The 22,040-nt window shown below is 47.8% G+C and overlaps 2 protein-coding genes across 2 annotated transcripts in view; both read left to right on the plus strand.

Annotated features, from left to right (window-relative positions):
• The window catches only part of SYTL3 (synaptotagmin like 3), a 653,935-nt gene that overhangs the window by 204,051 nt on the left and 427,844 nt on the right, over positions 1–22,040 (plus strand). Inside the window, exon 4 of the mRNA XM_086927324.1 lies at positions 4,778–4,842. Within this exon, the coding sequence (XP_086783450.1) occupies positions 4,778–4,842 (65 nt within the window). The remainder of the gene's footprint in view (positions 1–4,777; positions 4,843–22,040) is intronic.
• On the plus strand, positions 15,194–15,871 carry LOC147708668 (uncharacterized). The gene has a single exon (XM_086925132.1). The coding sequence runs from the start codon at positions 15,194–15,196 to the stop codon at positions 15,869–15,871; it is 678 nt and encodes a 225-aa protein (XP_086781258.1).

Raw genomic sequence — 22,040 nt, forward strand, 5'->3', positions numbered from 1 at the left:
AGCAGTAGTAGGTCCAGCACCACACATGGCCAACTTCTGATACTGCAACACCCTTATCCAGATAATAATGGAGAGAGAGACTTAAAATAGAACTCAATAGAAACAATGCTAAATTTAATTATTTAAAATATTTACACATTGCAATTAATATAATTTAGTAAAACATGTGTTTGTATTTTATTTGACATTTTATTTTTTATCTCATACTGCTCCCTAAGATAAACAGTGGGTAACATCTGGAAAATGTTTTAAACATGAAAAAGTTAGTAAAATTATTTTTATGTTAATAATTAGTTTTCTATATTTATTTGAAATGTAGATCACAATAAAACATGTTACCACTAATAAATACATTTTAAATGAAATATTTGATTTATTTAAAAGTATTACATTAAATTAAAATGATTTTTCTGAAGTTTAAATTGTGAAAGAAATAACACCTACAGTAAAATAAAATGTATTTTTTTATTATTTATTAGTAATTATTACAAATGATGTATACAATTAATTAAAAGTAAAAGTAATTGAATTATATTTTCATTAAATGTTACATTAAATGCTACATTTAAAAAAGTTGTTAAATAGGTTAAAAGAAACAAAATATGTTTTATTGTTAGATTATTTTTTAGCAGTCCACAACCATATGGACATTTCTATACATTGGTAGGATTCACCCTCATGGCGATTTCTATCAATGTTGGAAAAGTATGACGGATGCCCATCAAACACTTCCGAAATTTAAAATTTTTAAAAAACAAGCCCCCACAGCAGGAGTTTATTTTTGAAAAATGTAAAGCCAATGGTACCCACACCAAGTTGTATCCCATGTTGTGGCCATCAGTTTTAATGTTTACTGCCCTCACATCCAGCTTTTACCTGGCAGTGACGGGCAGCAAGAAAAGCTATCCCACCACCCACTATAAATTTGGCGGATGGTCGGAAAGCTTACCTCCGAAGACGTGCACTTTGTTAATCCGTCAAAGAAGTATGTCGGCAACGAAGCCAGAGTTGGGTCTGTCATCAAAATATTGTTGGTCTTCGCAGCCCTATTTCGTGCAGTTGGACCGAGAGTCTGGCAAAGAGGAATCTCCGTCGCAATAGCGATTGAGTGTCCTCTCCACTTCTAAAATGTTTTCTGAGCGACGACTTCATTGCATCAAAATGCCAGGGATTGCGGGAATGACACTGTAGGAAGGTGGACACCTGATTATTGTTACCTCAGATTTTTTGCCTTGTGTTTAGCTAGTTTTCGACTTAGTTGGCCTGGTTTCCTGCTAATCAGGGCCCCAGGCTCTCTGCTCACTCCTTAAAATGGACTCCATGCACCCTAGGTGCATAACCAAATTGGTACTGGACACCTTGTCAGACCCTATACAGTGCACTATAGGTGCCAAGGGCATAGGTGCATCCAAGGCCTACCAGGGGCTGCAACATAGCTTTTGCCACCCCTGGCTGGTTCTTAAATTGACACAACTGGCTGATCACTCAGCTGGGGCAAGGTGGTGTAATCACCCCTTGCTTAGATATAGTAAATCTATATCTACACTTTAAACTGGACACATATATACCTATAAGTCACTCCTATGGCAGACCTTAACAATCCTGGAGGCAGAGTGCTTGGTTTTATGTGAGATGGTGCTCTAGCATGAGCTGAGCCTGTCTGCAGCTGTCGGGACCAACTCCCTTAGCTGTTCCGGGATATTGCCATACCATATACTCTTAAGTGCATTATGATCCATCGCGGTTATGTGCTAACTTTGGTTTGGCTTTATCAAAACATGTTGTGTAAGGTGTCATACGATTTGTAATACTATTCCCTCGACAGTACTGTCGACGGGTATAGCATTCCACCCTTCTACAGGGAGAAGACATGTTACTTTGCTAAAACGCGGTTGATTTCTAAAAGGGCCTCAGCATCACAAAATGGATGCTGCTGCCACCGACACAAGTCTGACCTCCTGCTGCTGACCGAAACTTGGCAGAGGAGGCCTGGACAAAGGGTTTCCTGTCGCAGGGAGGTGCTACACCTCCCCAGACAGGAGCTAGTGTATTGGGGCAGGGTGGGTTGAATGAAACCAGACAGTGCCTGGGGCGTACAAGGCTTCCCCTTGCATAATCCGGTCAAACCGGTTCTGGGGCACACCAGCCCCAGTCCCCGCGCGACCCTGGACAAAGGGAAAGGGGTGTAACCACCCCCTTCCTGGGTCCCACCCATAGGAGGGACCTAGCAGGTAATCCAGCCCCCTAGATTGGTATAAGAATGGGAGCAGTGCTAAAGCATTCAGATTATCCTGACTGAAACTTATGAAACGAAACTCTGGACCCTTCGACATCCTACACGACGTAGAAGACTGAAGAATCTCCCTTGTGGTCAAGGAGTGACCACCCTGTGCAAACAGGAACCATCCAGCACCTCGACGTTTGCTTTGTTGCAGTTCCCGCCGGAACTCGAGCGACAGAGTTCAATAAGACCAAGCGTGCCTGCCTTCTAACAGCCCGATCCACAGTCCCTGCAAAGCTGAGACCCGTGAAGGCGACCGGAAGCGTGGGGCCTGCCATCTTGGAAAGACCACGAGACGCTAACCGTGCAGCCCACGAGTGATCCTCGAAGCTGTGCATTGTGGTTTGAGAAGCCCCAGCCCTGAGCATCTCTTGCACCGAAGCTCACCCCTCTACACTCACCGAGTGCTGGTGGGGCCCTTCTGCATCTTTTGGCTCAACTCGTTGGCCCGGTCACTTGCCCGTTGGTTTGTGGCCCCTGTGCCAACGAACTTTGAAATCTAACTTGTGAGTCTGGTTGCTCTAGACTTGCCCTCGCTCCCCTGAAAAGGAGCACCCGCTCTGACCTTTCTGGTCCGAGTACTAAGCAATCTTCGAATCCTGCGTCGGTTGCGCTTGCCAAGAGTTGTTTGCTCCAATCCAGAAGCCGACACCGCCAACAGCGAGAGCCTGTGTGGGACAGCTCGTGATCCACTCCTGGACGCCCTCAGTGCCCCAGAGTCCACGTGGCAGCGGAGACAAGCTTCCCGTCAACGACCTGATTGCGCCCGACATTGCCTGGTTTCTTCCTGTTTCCACCCTGGTCACTGCTGAGTGACCCAGACTCTGTCCCCTCTGCTTTCAGATCATCTATATCTTCGATCCACCCTTGGATCACACCGGACACTTCTCTTCTCGACGCCTGCAGCATCTTCAGCTCCAAGCACCATTAACCTGCGTGACAAAACCCGACACTACTTCGCACCTGTGCACCCGCTTCCTGTGGGTGAGGTAACTCAGCAACGCCGGTGTTCCCACACTGGTACACAACTCTAGTATATGTGTCTAAAGTTTCATCCTTCTAGGTTAAGCGGAAGTCTCCTTAAACAGTGACTTTATAACTTTTACGCACCATTGACTTTGCATTGGTGCATGCCTGTGCTTTAAGCGCTGCACCCGAATCCCGCGGGCTTTTCCCGACTTCAGCATTGCTAGTCCCGACTTCTCCCAGCGATTACCTAGGCCCTAGGCCTAACCACTGTTCGATTGGTATCTCTTATACCACTTTCTTAATATATGGTTTGCGTGGCCCCTGAGCCTCATCCATAATTGAGCAACTTTCATATGTTTAACTGTGCTTTTGTTTAAACGCTTGTGCCTCTGCACTCATAAAGAGTACAGAGGATTATTCTAGTAATAAATACATGTATTTTTATAATATATAACTTGTGTGGTGTCCTTTCATTTGATATTACAGGATTGTGATTGGTAAAACAGCTTGCTTAACACGACCTCTTGAGTTAAGCCTTTAAGGCTGCTTAGTCCATGCTACCCCTAGGATAGCTTGTCTTTAAGGTTGACTTACAACCATCACCATAAGGGATTGTTTGGACTGATACAAGGTGCCCCCAGAATTGGAGACATCATATATCAGGCCAACTTCTCACAGACACACAACAACTTTTGACACTCAGTGACGTCACAGGCTGACTTCTTGTCCGTCGTGCAGCCTGTTAAAAGTTTCCTTTTTGAAGTTGATTGGTTCTGGGAAGTCAAGGAGGGGGATTCGACAAAGTAAGCACAGCTTTCTAAACTTTCTGTTTCTACCCATGAACGTCAATTCACTAGAATGGCAGGGGTAGAGGAAGTGACTTCGCACGACATGGGACCTTTACTTTGACTCACAGACACATGCTTAAACATACTAACGCATTCACACACTCTCTCGTACATAAACACACTCTCACCCGCAAGGATGCATACAACATACATTTAACAGCATTTTTTGCTAACCTTAGCTTCCAGATAGGGTCATATTCCAGCTAATGTACTCCATTTTGTATTACACTGATAGTGAATAATAATATTCACTATTTGTATAATAAAACATTGACAGAAACCAGGCAAGAGGAGCTCCAACCAGCGTCCATTAGGAAGAGCTGCCCCTGTGTTCCAGGCACTGATTTTACCACGTTTAAGGCCAGGTATCGCAAAAGCAGTACCAGAGGTAGCAAGGGTGTTAGCCGGAGGTCGCAGCTGTGCACCCTAGCACCCCCCTAAATGACTTCCATGTTTCTGCCATTACCCATTACGGACCTTGGGGCGAGCAGTAGCCATTGCAGTTCCAGAGCTACCAATGGGCAAGCCAGTGACGTAGCAAATGATATCCCGGGTGAGCCCTAACCGACGTTCAGGTATCTGAGATTAAACTTAAACTCTGCATGTCCCCAGAAATAAACTTTACATCGCTATCTCCACTGTCTGACTGACAGTGAATTGTTGTTTTTTTTCTTTCCAGGGAAGTGAAAGTGAAAACAGGGGATTGGTTCTTTGAACAGCGGGCAAAGAAATTTCCAAGTGCAGGTATTTAATTTGTTTATATAATTCGATATAGTGCATTGTGCTATATCAACAGTGTCTTATAATAAACTCGATGGAGTGGATGATGGGATAAAGAACGAACAAATTAGAAATATTTCCTATGGGTAGTATTGTTGCCCTTACTAATAGTAATAGTGCTGGGCTAATTCTATGAGTGATACCCCAATGCACTAATAATGCCCCCATAATCGGAAACCATGATATGTAGCACCCATGAAAGTTATTGTTTCTATGTACTTTATTTATTTATTCATTCATTCAATTCGTTATTAATGATTTTTATGCAGTGCGGGTATGAGTCGAAGCTGACAGAGCTCTTTACAAGGTAGCAAATCTGTGTAGTTAATATAAAAAAAATCGTTTAGAAGTGTAGAGCATCTCAAGGTGATATTAACAATCACAAATTCTGTAGCAATTTTCAACACTGAGACAACATCATTAGTCATGTAGAAAAATTAATGAAGTAGTGCTGCATAGCTTACCTAAGATCAATGTCAATAACATTGCCATTTACACCCATAAGGTAAAAACGAGAGCAATATAAAGCTATACCAATATACCAAGTGACCGATGCTACTGACATTAGTGCAAGGCATACAATTGTCCCAGCAATGGGGAATAACATGAGTGATGGTATTTGTTCCAGTTTTGCCCGTATTATCAGTAGCAACTGGCAAGGAATTAGGTTGGTGGTGCACCTCCCTCCCAGCTTCCCCTCATAAGGCGCCAGCTGTGCTGTGAGGAGAGCGACCCTTGACCTTGCTTGGTAGGTCACCCCCCCCCGCTGCAGCTCCTCCAGCGCTTGTGCCAGCATCCTTCTCTCTGCCCTCCTGGGCGCTGTTTTTCCCTTGCCCCCGCCCACTGCTCAATTTCCCGCCGTTGCTGCCCCTGCGGCCCCGCCCCGCGCCCATTCACAGTTCCCTGCCTCCCGCCTCCCAGCTGCTCCTCCCTCCCAGTTCCCCTTCAAATGGCACCAGCTGCGCGGCCGCACAGCTGGCGCGCCTAAGGCAAGCCCGTTTGCGCCCGTCCATGCCTGGACCGTGCCCAGGCCAGAACCCCTGGACCCCGCGAACGCCACAACACCAAACTCTACTACGACGCACGCAGCCTCCACGCACTCAACGCCAGCCGAAACCACACCTGCTTCCAGGCCACCCCGAAACAGACCCACGGACCCTTCTCCTGCCACTCCTGCAGCTTCACCTGCGACATAACCACCAAACCTCCAAGGATTGGACCCAACCACCTCCTCTGCATACTCCTCAACACCCGCTCTGCACGCAAACACGCCGTCGAGCTTTGGGATCTGCTCGACACCTCCGCCCCAGACGTGGCCTTCCTGACCAAAACCTGTTGGAACGACTCCTCGGCGCCAGACATCGCCATAGCCATCCCGGACGGCTACAAGATCACCCGCACGGATCGCACCAACGGAACCGGAGGAGCAATAGCCATCATCCACAAGTCCACCCTCTAAGTCGCCACTTACACACACACCCTCCACACCGCCGAACATCTGCACTTTCGGATCCACACCGACCCAACACCACCCTCAGAGAAACACTCGTCTACAGACCCCCCAGCCCCCGGGTTCAGTTCAGCGACTCCATCGCCGATCTCGCCAGCACCCACGCACTCGCTTCCACGGACTACATCCTCCTCGGGGACCTGAACTTCCACCTCGAGAACAACAACAACGCCAACTCCGCCACCCTGATCGACAACCTTGGGCTCAAAAAACCCGTCACCATACCCACCCACGCCGCCGGCCACACGCTGGACGCCGTGTTCTCCACAGGCACCCACGTCACCTTCCACCACACCACCGAACACCACTGGACCGAGCACTGCTGCATTCATTTTACCTTCAAGAAACCAACCACGCACCACCGCACCCAACAGCTGTCTCGCAGCTGCTGGAGCAAAGTCACCAAAGACCGGCTGATCACCACCCTTGCCCAGAACCCACCCACAGACTTCACCAACCCAGACGCCGCAGCCCGCAACCTCAGACAGTGGATCAACGGCTGCGCTAACACCCTCCCCCGCTCAAGAAACCCTCCAACAACCACGCCAGCAAGAGAGCCACCTGGTTCACCGACGAGCTCCAGACCTCCAAACGCGCATGACGGAAACTGGAGAAAATATGGCTCCACGAACGCACACCGGACAACCACGCAGCCCAGAAGGACACCACCCGCAGACATCACGACCTCATCAGATTAGCAAAGAGATCCTCCTTCAAAGATCGCTTGGACAACAACGCACACGACAGCAAAGAGCTCTTCAGCATCGTAAAGGCACTCTCCAACCCCTGCGCCAACGACATCCCACCTTCACAAGAACTGTGCGACTTACTAGCCATCTTCTTCCACTGCAAGATCGCTGACATCCACGACAGCTTCAACACCACGACCACCCCGACTACGCCAGATTCCACCTACCCTGCGAACACCACCAGCGCCATCCGCCTGACCTCCTGGTCCAACGTCAACGACGACGAGACACGCTAGGTCATGAACTCCATCCACTCAGGATCTCCGTCAGACCCTTGCCCACACCACTTATTCAACAAAGCAGACGCAGCCATCGCACCCCAACTACGGAAGGTCATCGACATCTCCTTCGAAACAGCGACATTCACGGAAAGCTGGAAGCACGCTGAAATCAACGCCTTCCACAAGAAGCCCAAGGCGGACCCCAAGGACCTCAAGAACTTCAGGCCGATCTCCCTGCTCCCGTTCCCGGCAAAAATCATCGAAAAAATCGTCAACAGGCAACTGGTCCGCCACCTGGAAGACAACAACATCTTGGACCCGTCCCAGTCCGGAATCAGATGAAACCACAGCACCGAGACACCTCTCATCGCCGCCACAGACGACATCAGGCGCCAACTAGACAACGACAAAACATCAGCCCTCATCCTCCTGGACCTGTCGGCCGCCTTCGACGCGGTCTGCCATTGCACTCTAAAGAAACGCCTCCTAGAAGCCGGATCCAAGAGAAGGCCTTTGACTGGACCACATCCTTCCTCACCGGCAGAACCCAGAGAGTCCGCCTCCCACCCTTCCAATCCGAAGCCACCGATATCATCTGCGGTGCCCCCCAGGGCTCATCCCTCAGCCCGACGCTGTTCAACATCTACATGGCCCCTCTCGCACAAGTATCCCACCAGCACGATCTCAACATCATCTCCTACGCCGACGACACTCAGCTCATCCTTTCCCTCACCAAGGACCCTCACACCGCCAAAACCAACCTCCACGAGGGAATGAAGGCCGCTGCCGACTGGATGAGGAGCAGCAGTCTGAAGCTGAACTCGGACAAGACAGAAGTACTCATCCTCGGACCCACACCCTAAACCCGTGATGACTCCTGGTGGCCAGCCACACTGGGAACAGCACCAACACCCACCGACCATGTACGCAAACCTAGGATTCATCCTCGACTCCTCCCTCACCATGGCTAAGCAGGTCAGCGCCATCTCCTCCTCCTGCTACAACATCCTCTGCATGCTCCGCAGGATCTACAAGTGGATCCGGACCGAAACAAGAAGAACGGTGAGACAGGCCCTTGTCAGCAGCAGACTGGACTACGGCAACGCACTCTACGCAGGAATCCCAGCCAAACACCTACGACGACTACCACGCATCCAAAACGCCTCCGCCCTACTGATCGTCAACGTCCCCCGCCGCAGCCACATCACCCCCCACCGGATGTATGACGTTACAACGCATGCTTTTACCACGCTTGCTGTTACAACGCCAGTTTTACAACGCAAACCTTTATAACGCATAGTGCTTTGGGGTGCTGGATAGTGAATAGTTTAATTTACTATTCCAACTCCAGTCCCCGTGGACACTAGGGAAGGTGTTGGATAGTAAATTAAATCTATTCCCTATCCTAGAGCACCCCCAGCGCAATGCGTTGTAATGGTTTTCGTTGTAAAACCTGCGTTGTAATAGCACTGCGTTGTAAAAGTTTCGTTGTGAAGGATGTTCCCCCCCCCCCCCCCCCCTGAGAGACCTACACTGGCTCCCCGTCGACAAGAGGATCACCTTCAAGCTCCTCACCCACGCACACAAAGCACTCCACAACGCTGAACCAGCCTACCTTAACAGCAGACTCAGCTTCCACACCCCCACCCGCCATCTCCGCTCTGCCAGCCTCGCCCTAGCCGCTGTGCCCCGCATCCAACGAACGACCTCCGGCGGCAGATCCTTCTCCTACCTCGCCTCCTAGACCTGGAACACCCTCCCTACCCACATACGGCAGACCCAAGACCTACTCGCCTTCAGAAGACTCCTCAGGACCTGGCTCTTCGAGCAGTAGCAGTACCCCCTCCCCTCAGCGCCTTGAGACCCTCACTGGTAAGTAGCGCGCTCTACAAGTACTCTGATTGATTGATTGATTGATAATACTTAACACCAAAAGCTGCATTGCACCCAGCACCAATGTAATAATGCTAGGTATAAGTCTCCATGATGCCACATGATTTATCACTATTTTAGAAATGTACACATGTTTCTTCAAACCTCATTCTATGAGTTCTGAAAATGTGCACATTTTCTTCTCAAATACACTCTCTCCATTTTAGTATGCTTATTATTCCAACCAAGCAAGAGCTTAGTAGGGTGGGCTGCACCCAGGAGTTGGGACGGCTCCTCCGTTGCAGCAGAGGAGCGTTGCCCCACTTAAAATCACCCCCCCATAACCCCAGAGATGTAAAATAAAATGACAATTTATCACTAAACAGAACCTCAGGACGGGGGCAGGCCGCTGCTGAGTGACAGCAGCAGGGAGGAGGTTAGGCTGTCTATGCACTGTTTAAAGTGCACATGTCTTTTTGTCTGGTCGTCTTGCGACAGCCAGTCACACATGCGCACTTTCAACATCTCTAACCCAGCTGTAGAGCAAGTACAGCCCTCCAGAGCGCTGTGGAGCGCAGATTGAGGCTGCTCTCTCCAATCAGGACGCTGCTCTCATGCTGCATGAGAGCAGCATGAGAGCCCCAGCCCATAGATACCAGCCGCCACTGCCCAGGAGAGCTACCTACCAGTAGCTCTCGAGCTACTTATTGTAGAAGGCTGGACCTTAAAGAAACTGTTATATTTCCACACGTTGGTAGGAGTGAGAATGGGTATACAGAAGCTTATGCAAGTAGAATTTTAACAAGTAGTGGATTAAAGCACTGCTGAGTTTTGAGATCCAATGTTTTGTAAAATAGACTGCCAGAATTTTCAAATTCTCGGACTGGAGCAAATTCGTTACTTCCAACTCTAGCTCTTTAGAGTTATCTCTTTTAATGTGTACCCGAGGACATGGTGTCATTGTTTCAAAACCCCCGACGTTTACAAAAAAAATACTAGATGGCACAGTTTAATATAAAACATGAATACAATGGAAAAAACAAAAATTATGACATTTATTTTTTTAAATGTTTCTGTTTATTCAAAAGTTCAAGGGAATTTCAAGTAGTGATGCTGATACACACATTTTAAACGTCGGTTATATCACAGGTGTAACTTCTATGCTAAAAAGACAGCAAGCAAAGACCATAATAACAAGTGACGACCACACAATAAAGAGCTACTGCTCTGTAACCTGCGATCTGATAGGACAAAAGAAGCCAGAACAAATAGAGAAACTAGTACAGGATGCAGGACCCCCATTTGGTTTTCGATGCAATGAGGAGGTTGTAATTAAGGAACATATATGCTGGTAAAATGGAAAACGCAGTATGTGGTGCTACCTAGTGGCATTCCATGTTACCTGCATCACAAAGTGATAGGCCAGGCCTCTATTTTGTTTTGTAAATGTAACAGGAGCACAGGGCCCCCGAGGAGTGTAGGGCAGTGTGAAATGTACTCCACCTGCCCTCCACTTTATCAGCCCTGACGGGATGTAGCATTGCTTGATCAAGTGTAAATCAAATGAGTGAAGCCTAATATTAATATATAATCTTGCAAGCAATTTACTACATTTGTACACATCAGTACATAAAAATCATTGTGGCCCTTCCCATGGGTAGCAATAGCTTTGTAAGTAATGCTGAAATATTCTTAGATATGTTCTTATACATCTAAATATAATATAACAATATTACAATAAATTAAACAGAAAAATAATACTGCCCTTGGATGGAAAATTGGTATTTAATTAAGAAACTAAAGACACATAATAAGAGAAGTGAGACCTTGCTGGATTCTTCTAAATCATTGTTAACATCATAGATTTCAAAATATAGTCATGTTATGAATAAAACACGTGGGCTACCGAGAATGAATTTTTCTTGGTTTTCGTGGACGACAAACTGGAAATCATCAAACACAATGCATTTAAGATCAGCCTTTGATTCTTTTATGGCGTCGCGAGGCACTCAAAGGCAACTGATAGTGCTACGAGGCCTTACTGGTGGCAGAAAATGTGCTATACAAGCGCCAGTAGCATGGCAGATGCCTCGAGCCAAACATCTGGAGACCATTGCTTTAGGATCGGTGCCTGTCATAAAAGCTCTAAGTTGAACCCAAAGTAAGACAGGAATGTATTGTAACATACTTGTGGTTTTCGAACCAAAAATAAATATCCCTTACTGAATTAACATCTGTGTCGGATACTTGGGCCTGGACCCTATCTGAGAAGGCCTGCAATGAGCTGAGTAAGGTACTACGCTTCTTATTAATGGGCCGTCAATAAACTCTCTCCACTCATTGTGTCTAAAAAAGTAAGTTTTCTATCTCATGATTTACACGTGTCCTAATGTCTAATTCTGGCCAGCAACAAGATATTTAGAACATAACCTAGCAACCTTTCGTGGTACTTGACAACCGAAGCTGAGTGTCAATCGGCTGTTGGAAAAGATTCTTTAAGAACTGTGTAAAAGAAGTGAAATGCTGAGCACTGATCATACATCAGACACACAAAAGGTGATGGGAGGAATGCTTGCAATAAGTCTAACCCCTTGCAATTGCTCGGGGTAACACACCGGCCCGGTGTTGTTTTGTCCACCATGCCACCTCAGTTTGTACCCAGCCATATGCAAATCCAGCCCGAGCTGCCAGGCCAGGTCCTCTCTGAACCAGAACACAAGCAACCCAAGACTGGTTTTGCCCTGATTGAGTCTCGTCAGTGGGGTGTAGCTTGGTTCCAGTGGTACAGTGAGCATGGTACTCATGTCTGAGCAAACCAGGGTTGGCTCCTCCGTAAAGGCGGAGGAGCTTTGCCCCACTCGTCAGAGTAAGTCACAGAAAAATTCAATCATAATAAAACAGTATCATTTTATTTTTCTGCTACTGGCTCTGGCTTAGGCATGCGTGTAGGGTGGGGCCGGGCCATGACAGGGAGGTGTGGGCACTTAGAAGTGCGCTTGTCAGTTTGGCAGGCCGTCTGAGGTCGGCCAAACAGGCATGAACACTTCTATTTCTCCAGCCCTTCTTGACTGCACAGCTTGGTTGGAGAAACGCACAGGCTCCCAGGCATTGTCTGAGCGGCAGACCAGGCCTCTCGGACCAATCCTGGTGCTGCTCTCGTAGCATGAGAGCAACAACTGGATTGGATGAGGAGCCTGTGTTTTCCCAGAGACTGTTGAGAGGGAAGCACTGAGGTCACCGTCGGAGTCAGAGGCAGCAAAAGGTACGTTTAAAATGTTTTTATTTTCCCCTAAATTTCCCGTCCGCTACTACCCAATCCCTGCCCCCCCCCCACACACTTTTGTGGTGGCCGCCAAGGGGGCATACCCTTGCCACCCAGGGTCGTTCATCAGTCACACTAAAGGTGGTGGGAGGTAAGCTTGCGATAAGTGTAACCACAGGCAATCGCTTGGAGTAGCTTTCCAACTCATCGTTCTTTTTCTCACTATGTGACCTTAGTTTGGACCCAGCCATATGCAAGTTGGTTGAGGAGGTCCTGGCCTGATAGTTTAATGCCAGACTGCTTGTATTGTAGACGGGTCAAGACTGATTTAAGTGTGGCTGGGTCCAAATTGAGGGGCCAGGGTGGGCAAAATCATAATGCGTTGGGATGCTTCCCCCGAGAGATTGCCATTGGTTAGACTCATTGCAAGCATTCCTCCCATCACCTTTTGTGTGTTTGATGGAGCATTGACCTTACTGCAGAGCTAATCCATGTACACTTCATTTGAGGAGCAAAAGTGAAGGCACACTGGGGCTCTGTACATTTAGATATTCTGCAGCTTTGCTTGGTGTTTTCCACGACATATTACATTTGTGTTCCTAGTTTTTACCCCCTCATTATTTATTTTTGAAGTTTCTTCCGAGAATGCTGTTACCTTTCCTGATGAAAGTAATGACGTATGTTCCAATAGTTCACATTTCATGGACTATTTCTATTTCCTTTTTTAATTGGTTTTATTCGGACTCTCGGAAGTATACATTATTACTACATTAGGAAATCATGCAATATGATTCAATACAAAAAAAGTAATTTGAGTTTAAATAAAGAAGAAAAATAGAATTTCTGTCTACCATCATTCCTAAATTATATTTTAGCACCATGAAAGAGTTTATTAAAAAGAAGAAGAGTCCTGAGCTTGATGATAGTTCTCAAAACACCACGGGGCATATTTACAAGTGGTTATTTCCACCAGAACTGCCTTGTAAATGATGCCCCTATTCATGCAGCACTTAGCGTGAAAGGGAAGGGCAATGGGTGTTGCAGTGGGCGTTCCGCCACAACTCCTATTGATTTTTTTCGCTGCCCCCTATTTACAAGGGTGGCGTAAAACATAATCTTAACCTGGTGCAATGAGGAGAAATGATTCATTTCTCCTAGTTTTTGCTGTTTCTATGTGTGCTTCATTTTCCAACACACACAGAAAGAGCAAATCGCCATTAGTGATTGTTCATGTGCAGGAAGGTGTCCCATCCTGCACATAAACAATCATTATAAAATGATGAGTTGCAAATTCTATATGTGCTGCGTTCTGCACTAGAGTACAAGGATGCCTGCATTGGCGCTAGGCACCTAAATTTAGCACCAGCGCTAGGGGAAACGCAGGGGTGCTCCGTATTATTGCAAATATGGCGCATCGCCACATTTTAAGAATGTCGGAGTATGGAGTTACCAATTGTGGCGTAACACCATGTTCCACCATTCAATTGTAAATATGCCCACCTAGTTTTTTTTTAACCTATAGAATGCGTTCATTCGTTTAAAATATATATTTTTTCAAAGCAAACACCTTTTTAATTTTTTAACCCACAGTTGAAAGTATGGGAGACTTTTGCTGTCCATAGAACTGTAGCTATGGATGTAGTTACTACAATGGCAGTATACCACCACCTCTGCATCCCTACAGGTGATATTTATTAATGACAAAAAATCACAATGATATTAAAACAGCATCAGGATTCAGGCTTTTGCATAAGGAGTTAACTGCATAAGATAAAACCGTTAGTCTGTATTCCTAAAGCAACTGGCAGGTCAATATCACGTGGGTTCCAAGGCCTTATCATATAGGGTGCCAGTCTGAAACATGCTAATTGCATTCATGTAAATACACAGGAGTGAAATAGATCATCCTCTGGGCACACATCTGCGCTTTTTAATTACCTCCCCCCCCAGTGCTCAACATTTTAAATTGCAGAATTGATATGGAACGTTATTTTTTTTTAAATTTATTTTTTATTTTTTTGGAAAACCTTTATTGAAAAATCAAGGCACACAGCTATTTAGCCTTACATCCCGGAGGCTAGGCAGCATGTTTGGAAGAAGGATGTTTAGTGTACACAGTACATGTTATAAAATCGTACCAGGTTTAGTTTTATGTTATAATAACGACAAACCTATGAGGTAACGAATCTAAAGAAACACCAAAAACCAGTGTGAAAAGGCAAGGAAGAAGTATGTAAATGCGACAGTACCCAACGCAGGAGAGGGCAGGGCCATATGCCCACATGGTGTGACTAAAGGGCTCTGGGGTTCTGGAGGTGATTCTTAGAAAATCAAAGACAGACCAGATGGGGAAAGGGGCAGTGATCCAGCTGTCCTCGGCGCCGGAGACTCTTATTTGCCCGGTTGCATGCATGCAGTCTTACATAGCCATCCGTCCAGGGGGAAAGAGTCAGGCTCTGTTCATTCACGAAGGTGGTGAGTGTGTCTCACAGTACCAATTCAAGGCAGTACTGCGGTTGGCCTTAGGAAGTCTGGGACTGGGGGACTCAGGTTACTCGTCCCATTCCTTTAGGATAGGGGCCGCTACTTTGGCAGTAGAGGTGGGGTTGTCATCCAATGCTGTGAAAAGAGTGGGCCGCTGGTCATCCAACTGTTATAGGCGTTATGTTAGGCCTGAATTACTTTGACTTCCATCGGTACCATGCCCATGCTTGACCTTTCTATTTCTTTTCCAATTATTAGTATGCCGAGGAAGGTGGTGTGGGTGTTGGGTCACTCGTTCGTGCGGCGGGCAGCAGTGCGATTGCAACAGCGGCGAGTGCGGAAACCACCTAGTCTGGATGGCATCGAATTCTTGTGGCATGGTGTGGGAGGAATGCGCATCCGGCACCTGCGGCGGCTCGTGGATGACATCCGAGAACGTGAGGGACAGAAGTCCCCTGATTTACTCATCATCCACTTGGGCGGCAATGATATGGTGGACAGAGGACGCCTAGCGGTCAAGGAAGCACTGCTCACTGAATTTGCATGGCTGGGGAGGACCTTCCCGCAGGCCAGGATAGTGTGGTCCTGCATGATCCCACGACAGTGGTGGGGCAAGGATATTCGGGCAAGGACCATCAATGTGTCAGTACGACGTCTAAATGGGGAGCTTGCGAAGTTGTGCTCAGTGAAGGGCCGCTTGCTGCATCTTCCACACAAGATGATCTCAGGACCAATCATGTTTCACCAGGATGGAGTTCACTTATCTGACATTGGCACAGACACTTGGATCAATGGAATATGGTCTTTTGTGCAGAACTTGGCCGGTTGGGGGAAGGGCGACGGACCCTTGGGCCCTAGTCTCCCTTGTGGCGGAGAAGAGACATTTGAACACTAATAGATTGCCAGAATGGACGGGAGTCCGCCTTGCGCACTCCCTATGCCAGCACTGAGGGGAGAGAAGGTAAGCTCTCCGCAGGGGGATGGAGACCACTGGCTGGGGAGGCTAGGGCGACAGGTACGAGCCTCCTACGCAGCCTGGTGGATGAGAGGTGGGGCCCTGGAAATGCCGGACAAGGACCCGAGGGCTGGGGCCCATCGCTCAAGAGACACAGGTGCGCGGCACCTGGTGTGGCCATCTTTCCTGGGGGGAGGCGAACCAGAGGGCCCCTTGGTGCTGGGAGAAAGAAGATGAAGTTATGAGCAATGAGAATTTGAATGATGCTTTAGGCAAGCTGATGAAGATGTTTTTAATAAAGTGATAAATGTTGCTCATAATTTTAATAATTTTAATGTTTGAATAATCTTACGTCATGTTTATGAAATGCTATTAAACATGGCCTTTTTACACCCACCACTTCTCTCAAGGTGAATATTCTTTGGTGGGTGAGCGGGCGTGGAGCATGCTGGGGGATCCGGGTCCTATGCAAAGGGCGAGGCTAGACGAGCCCGCCTCTAGGGCCCGGCCCCCCGGCCCACGCCGCGCCCTCATTGGAGGGAGCTCCTGGACGGTAGCCCTATGGGCGACCGGCCAGGGGAAGTACTTCCGGGTCTTGCAGGTGACGCACGTCCGGTGGGGGCGTGGGGCAGAGGCCATGACCTATTTAGGTCAAGACCACGCTGCCCTCGGCCTCTTTCCCCGCCAGCACCGGACCTGCCCACACCCCCGCGACCCATTGCTGCCAGTCACCTGGCGATTAATTTCTGTATTCTCCCGCCCACCCGTCCCCTTAAGGCAGTAGTTAGAAGAGTGTGTTGCGGAGAAGAGACATTTGAACACTAATAGATTGCCAGAATGGACGGGAGTCCGCCTTGCGCACTCCCTATGCCAGCACTGAGGGGAGAGAAGGTAAGCTCTCCGCAGGGGGATGGAGACCACTGGCTGGGGAGGCTAGGGCGACAGGTACGAGCCTCCTACGCAGCCTGGTGGATGAGAGGTGGGGCCCTGGAAATGCCGGACAAGGACCCGAGGGCTGGGGCCCATCGCTCAAGAGACACAGGTGCGCGGCACCTGGTGTGGCCATCTTTCCTGGGGGGAGGCGAACCAGAGGGCCCCTTGGTGCTGGGAGAAAGAAGATGAAGTTATGAGCAATGAGCATTTGAATGATGCTTTAGGCAAGCTGATGAAGATGTTTTTAATAAAGTGATAAATGTTGCTCATAATTTTAATAATTTTAATGTTTGAATAATCTTACGTCATGTTTATGAAATGCTATTAAACATGGCCTTTTTACACCCACCACTTCTCTCAAGGTGAATATTCTTTGGTGGGTGAGCGGGCGTGGAGCATGCTGGGGGATCCGGGTCCTATGTGACCTTAGTTTGGACCCAGCCATATGCAAGTTGGTTGAGGAGGTCCTGGCCTGATAGTTTAATGCCAGACTGCTTGTATTGTAGACGGGTCAAGACTGATTTAAGTGTGGCTGGGTCCAAATTGAGGGGCCAGGGTGGGCAAAATCATAATGCGTTGGGATGCTTCCCCCGAGAGATTGCCATTGGTTAGACTCATTGCAAGCATTCCTCCCATCACCTTTTGTGTGTTTGATGGAGCATTGACCTTACTGCAGAGCTAATCCATGTACACTTCATTTGAGGAGCAAAAGTGAAGGCACACTGGGGCTCTGTACATTTAGATATTCTGCAGCTTTGCTTGGTGTTTTCCACGACATATTACATTTGTGTTCCTAGTTTTTACCCCCTCATTATTTATTTTTGAAGTTTCTTCCGAGAATGCTGTTACCTTTCCTGATGAAAGTAATGACGTATGTTCCAATAGTTCACATTTCATGGACTATTTCTATTTCCTTTTTTAATTGGTTTTATTCGGACTCTCGGAAGTATACATTATTACTACATTAGGAAATCATGCAATATGATTCAATACAAAAAACGTAATTTGAGTTTAAATAAAGAAGAAAAATAGAATTTCTGTCTACCATCATTCCTAAATTATATTTTAGCACCATGAAAGAGTTTATTAAAAAGAAGAAGAGTCCTGAGCTTGATGATAGTTCTCAAAACACCACGGGGCATATTTACAAGTGGTTATTTCCACCAGAACTGCCTTGTAAATGATGCCCCTATTCATGCAGCACTTAGCGTGAAAGGGAAGGGCAATGGGTGTTGCAGTGGGCGTTCCGCCACAACTCCTATTGATTTTTTTCGCTGCCCCCTATTTACAAGGGTGGCGTAAAACATAATCTTAACCTGGTGCAATGAGGAGAAATGATTCATTTCTCCTAGTTTTTGCTGTTTCTATGTGTGCTTCATTTTCCAACACACACAGAAAGAGCAAATCGCCATTAGTGATTGTTCATGTGCAGGAAGGTGTCCCATCCTGCACATAAACAATCATTATAAAATGATGAGTTGCAAATTCTATATGTGCTGCGTTCTGCACTAGAGTACAAGGATGCCTGCATTGGCGCTAGGCACCTAAATTTAGCACCAGCGCTAGGGGAAACGCAGGGGTGCTCCGTATTATTGCAAATATGGCGCATCGCCACATTTTAAGAATGTCGGAGTATGGAGTTACCAATTGTGGCGTAACACCATGTTCCACCATTCAATTGTAAATATGCCCACCTAGTTTTTTTTTAACCTATAGAATGCGTTCATTCGTTTAAAATATATATTTTTTCAAAGCAAACACCTTTTTAATTTTTTAACCCACAGTTGAAAGTATGGGAGACTTTTGCTGTCCATAGAACTGTAGCTATGGATGTAGTTACTACAATGGCAGTATACCACCACCTCTGCATCCCTACAGGTGATATTTATTAATGACAAAAAATCACAATGATATTAAAACAGCATCAGGATTCAGGCTTTTGCATAAGGAGTTAACTGCATAAGATAAAACCGTTAGTCTGTATTCCTAAAGCAACTGGCAGGTCAATATCACGTGGGTTCCAAGGCCTTATCATATAGGGTGCCAGTCCGAAACATGCTAATTGCATTCATGTAAATACACAGGAGTGAAATAGATCATCCTCTGGGCACACATCTGCGCTTTTTAATTACCTCCCCCCCCAGTGCTCAACATTTTAAATTGCAGAATTGATATGGAACGTTATTTTTTTTTAAATTTATTTTTTATTTTTTTGGAAAACCTTTATTGAAAAATCAAGGCACACAGCTATTTAGCCTTACATCCCGGAGGCTAGGCAGCATGTTTGGAAGAAGGATGTTTAGTGTACACAGTACATGTTATAAAATCGTACCAGGTTTAGTTTTATGTTATAATAACGACAAACCTATGAGGTAACGAATCTAAAGAAACACCAAAAACCAGTGTGAAAAGGCAAGGAAGAAGTATGTAAATGCGACAGTACCCAACGCAGGAGAGGGCAGGGCCGTATGCCCACATGGTGTGACTAAGCAGTACAAATTGAACGACAACGGGGGGAAGAGAACCAGGATGGCAATGAAATGACGAGTAGGTTGGAAATGAGGGCTAGGGGGAAAGTCGTATATCCAATGGGGCGGTGTCGGGAGGTAGACAGATATCACCCCTGTATTCATTCCAGGCCCCCCAGATCGCACTCCATTTCTTGGGCTTGCCCCGGGCCACGTACACCGTTTTCTTGCGAACCATACACCAATCCATGTTGGTCTTCCACAGTTCCACAGAGGGGGGCGACGGAGCGCCCCACTTCTGAGCGATGTCACGTTTGGCCACCATGTTGCCCAGGGTGACCCATTGGGTTTGTGCGTTGTTGTAATCCGTGGGGCCCCACACATTCAGCAAACAACGCCGGGCCTCCGCCAGCAACTCCACACCAGTCACCTCACGCATCACCGCATGAACACGTCTCCAGTATGAGGCTATGGCGTGGCACTCCCAGATAATGTGCATGAATGTGGCCAGTTCACCACATCCGCGCCTACAAAGACCATCCACCGAGAGTCCCATATGAATCAACCGGGGGCCGGTCACATATACTCTATGGAGAATTTTCAGTTGGACCAGGCGTAGTCTAGCTGGAATTGCCACTTCCTTGGGAGAAGACACCGCATACTGCCAATCCTCATCATCCAATCGACTCCATCACGCACCCACTGGTCCCTCACACTCAGCAGAAGATCCGTTCGGACATTGATCAATTTTTTGTAGACCAATGAAATGGCACTGTCCGGCATATGACCATCCAAGACCCTTTCTTCCAACGGGGACGACTCAGGGACTCTCTCACCTTCCGGCAGCACCGCCGTAAGGGCGTGCCGTAGTTGGGCATATCTAAAGAATTCCGTCGCTCCCAGCTGAAACTCCGCTTGTAAAGTGGCGAAAGACTTTATCTCGCCTTTAGCCATCATGTCGTCTACCCTAGAAATGCCAATAAGGTCCCACCGATCAAACCCCTTTGTGTGCCACAGTTTGCCCAGTAGGTCCGAGTCGTAGAGCGGGGTGGCCAACGTAAGCCTCCCCTGCCACCCCTGTGCCTTTGTGATAGCCCTCCATATGTGCACAGCTGTCCTAGTGGGGCCTGTCATTCCTCCATCCAGAGATCTCGAATATAGCGCTCTGTAGTATTTCCCGCCATCGAGGAAACCACCGATCCATGGCGTGCCCCGGACTATCAGCCGGTCCATAGAAACCATGGTTAAGAGCAGCCAAATGGGAGGCCCAGTAGTACCGTCGGATGTCTGGCAGAGCGATGCCGCCATCGTACCCCGGAAGCGTCAGTTTGGTTATAGCAATCCGTGGTCTACCCTCCCAGAGGAGGGTCCGCTGCAGACCTTCGACCTCTCTAAAATACCCAGAGGGGACTGGGTCCTGAGTGTTCTGGAGCGCATACAGGAATCTGGGCAGAGACATCATTTTGAACAATGCCGCACATCCGAGCAGGGAAAGCGGCAGCTTGCGCCACCCCTCCACGTCGCGCCGAAGGCGTGCAAGAGGAGGAAGCAAGTTATTCGTATATCGTGTCCGGGCATCGGTTGAAATATAAATGGCCAGATATTTAATCCCCTGCCTCGCGATCTGTATGGCGCAGCCCCTAGGAAGACGCGGAGTCTCACCATTCAGTACATAAAGGTGAGATTTTGACCAGTTAATAACCAGGCCCGAGTATCTGCCAAAGGTATGCAGCACGTCACAAGCCACAATCAGGGATCTACAAGGAGAGGTGAGGTAGAGCAAAATGTCGTCTGCGTATAAAGACATGCGGTCTTCGAAGCCAGACGACCACTTTATCCCATTGATATCAGGGTGGGCCCGTAACCAAGCAGCAAGGGGTTCAAGCGCCAATGCAAATAGCAGAGGTGACAGGGGGCAACCCTGCCTGGTTCCTCTTCGAAGGGCAAAAGATGCAGACACTCGGCCATTGACCGTGACATTGGCCAATGGGTTAGCGTATAGGATCCTGACCCATCCGATAAATTCAGGGCCAAACCCAAACTTCGCCAGCACCGCCCACAGGTAATTCCATTCAAGGGAATCAAAAGCCATCGTCGCGTCCAGAGACGCCAAGATGGACGGCTCCCGGAGCGTATTGACCCTTGCCATGACCGCATGGAGTCTCCTAAGGTTGAGGGCAGTGTTGCGATGAGGAATAAAGCCAGATTGGTCCGGATGGACCAAATCGCTAATCGCGCCCACCAACCGATTGGCCAATAGTTTAGCCAGGATCTTAGGCTCGGCGTTCAACAAGGAGATTGGGCGATACGACCGGCAGAGGTCTCTGGGTTTCCCGTCCTTGTGGATGACCACTATGGTGGCCAATCATTGGTCCGGGGGGAGCTCACCCATCTCGCGCGCCTCAAGGAACATGTTCCGCAGAGGCGAAGCAATGGTGTCGGCCTTTATTTTATAAAGCTCCACCGGGAGGCCATTAGGGCCGGGAGCCTTGCAAGACCTTAAGGAGCGTATCGCAAGCGCAACCTCGTCCGCCGTTATACCTCTATCCATGTCGTCGCGTTCGGTGTCCGACAGACACGGAAGGTCAACCTCTTCAAGGAGGGCGGCAGAGTCCGCCTCGGTCATGTCAGAAGCCGAGGTATATACGGACTCAAAATAATCGGCGAAGACCGTGACTATAGCGCTGGGGTCGGTGACAGCCAGTCCA

This window comes from Lissotriton vulgaris, chromosome 6 (genome assembly GCF_964263255.1).
Source record: "Lissotriton vulgaris chromosome 6, aLisVul1.2, whole genome shotgun sequence".
Classification (NCBI taxonomy): Eukaryota; Metazoa; Chordata; class Amphibia; order Caudata; family Salamandridae; genus Lissotriton; species Lissotriton vulgaris.

Coding starts and splice junctions, on each gene's coding strand:
- LOC147708668 (XM_086925132.1), top strand. CDS start 15,194: ATGCCCATGCTTGACCTTTCTATTTCTTTTCCAATTATTAGTATGCCG.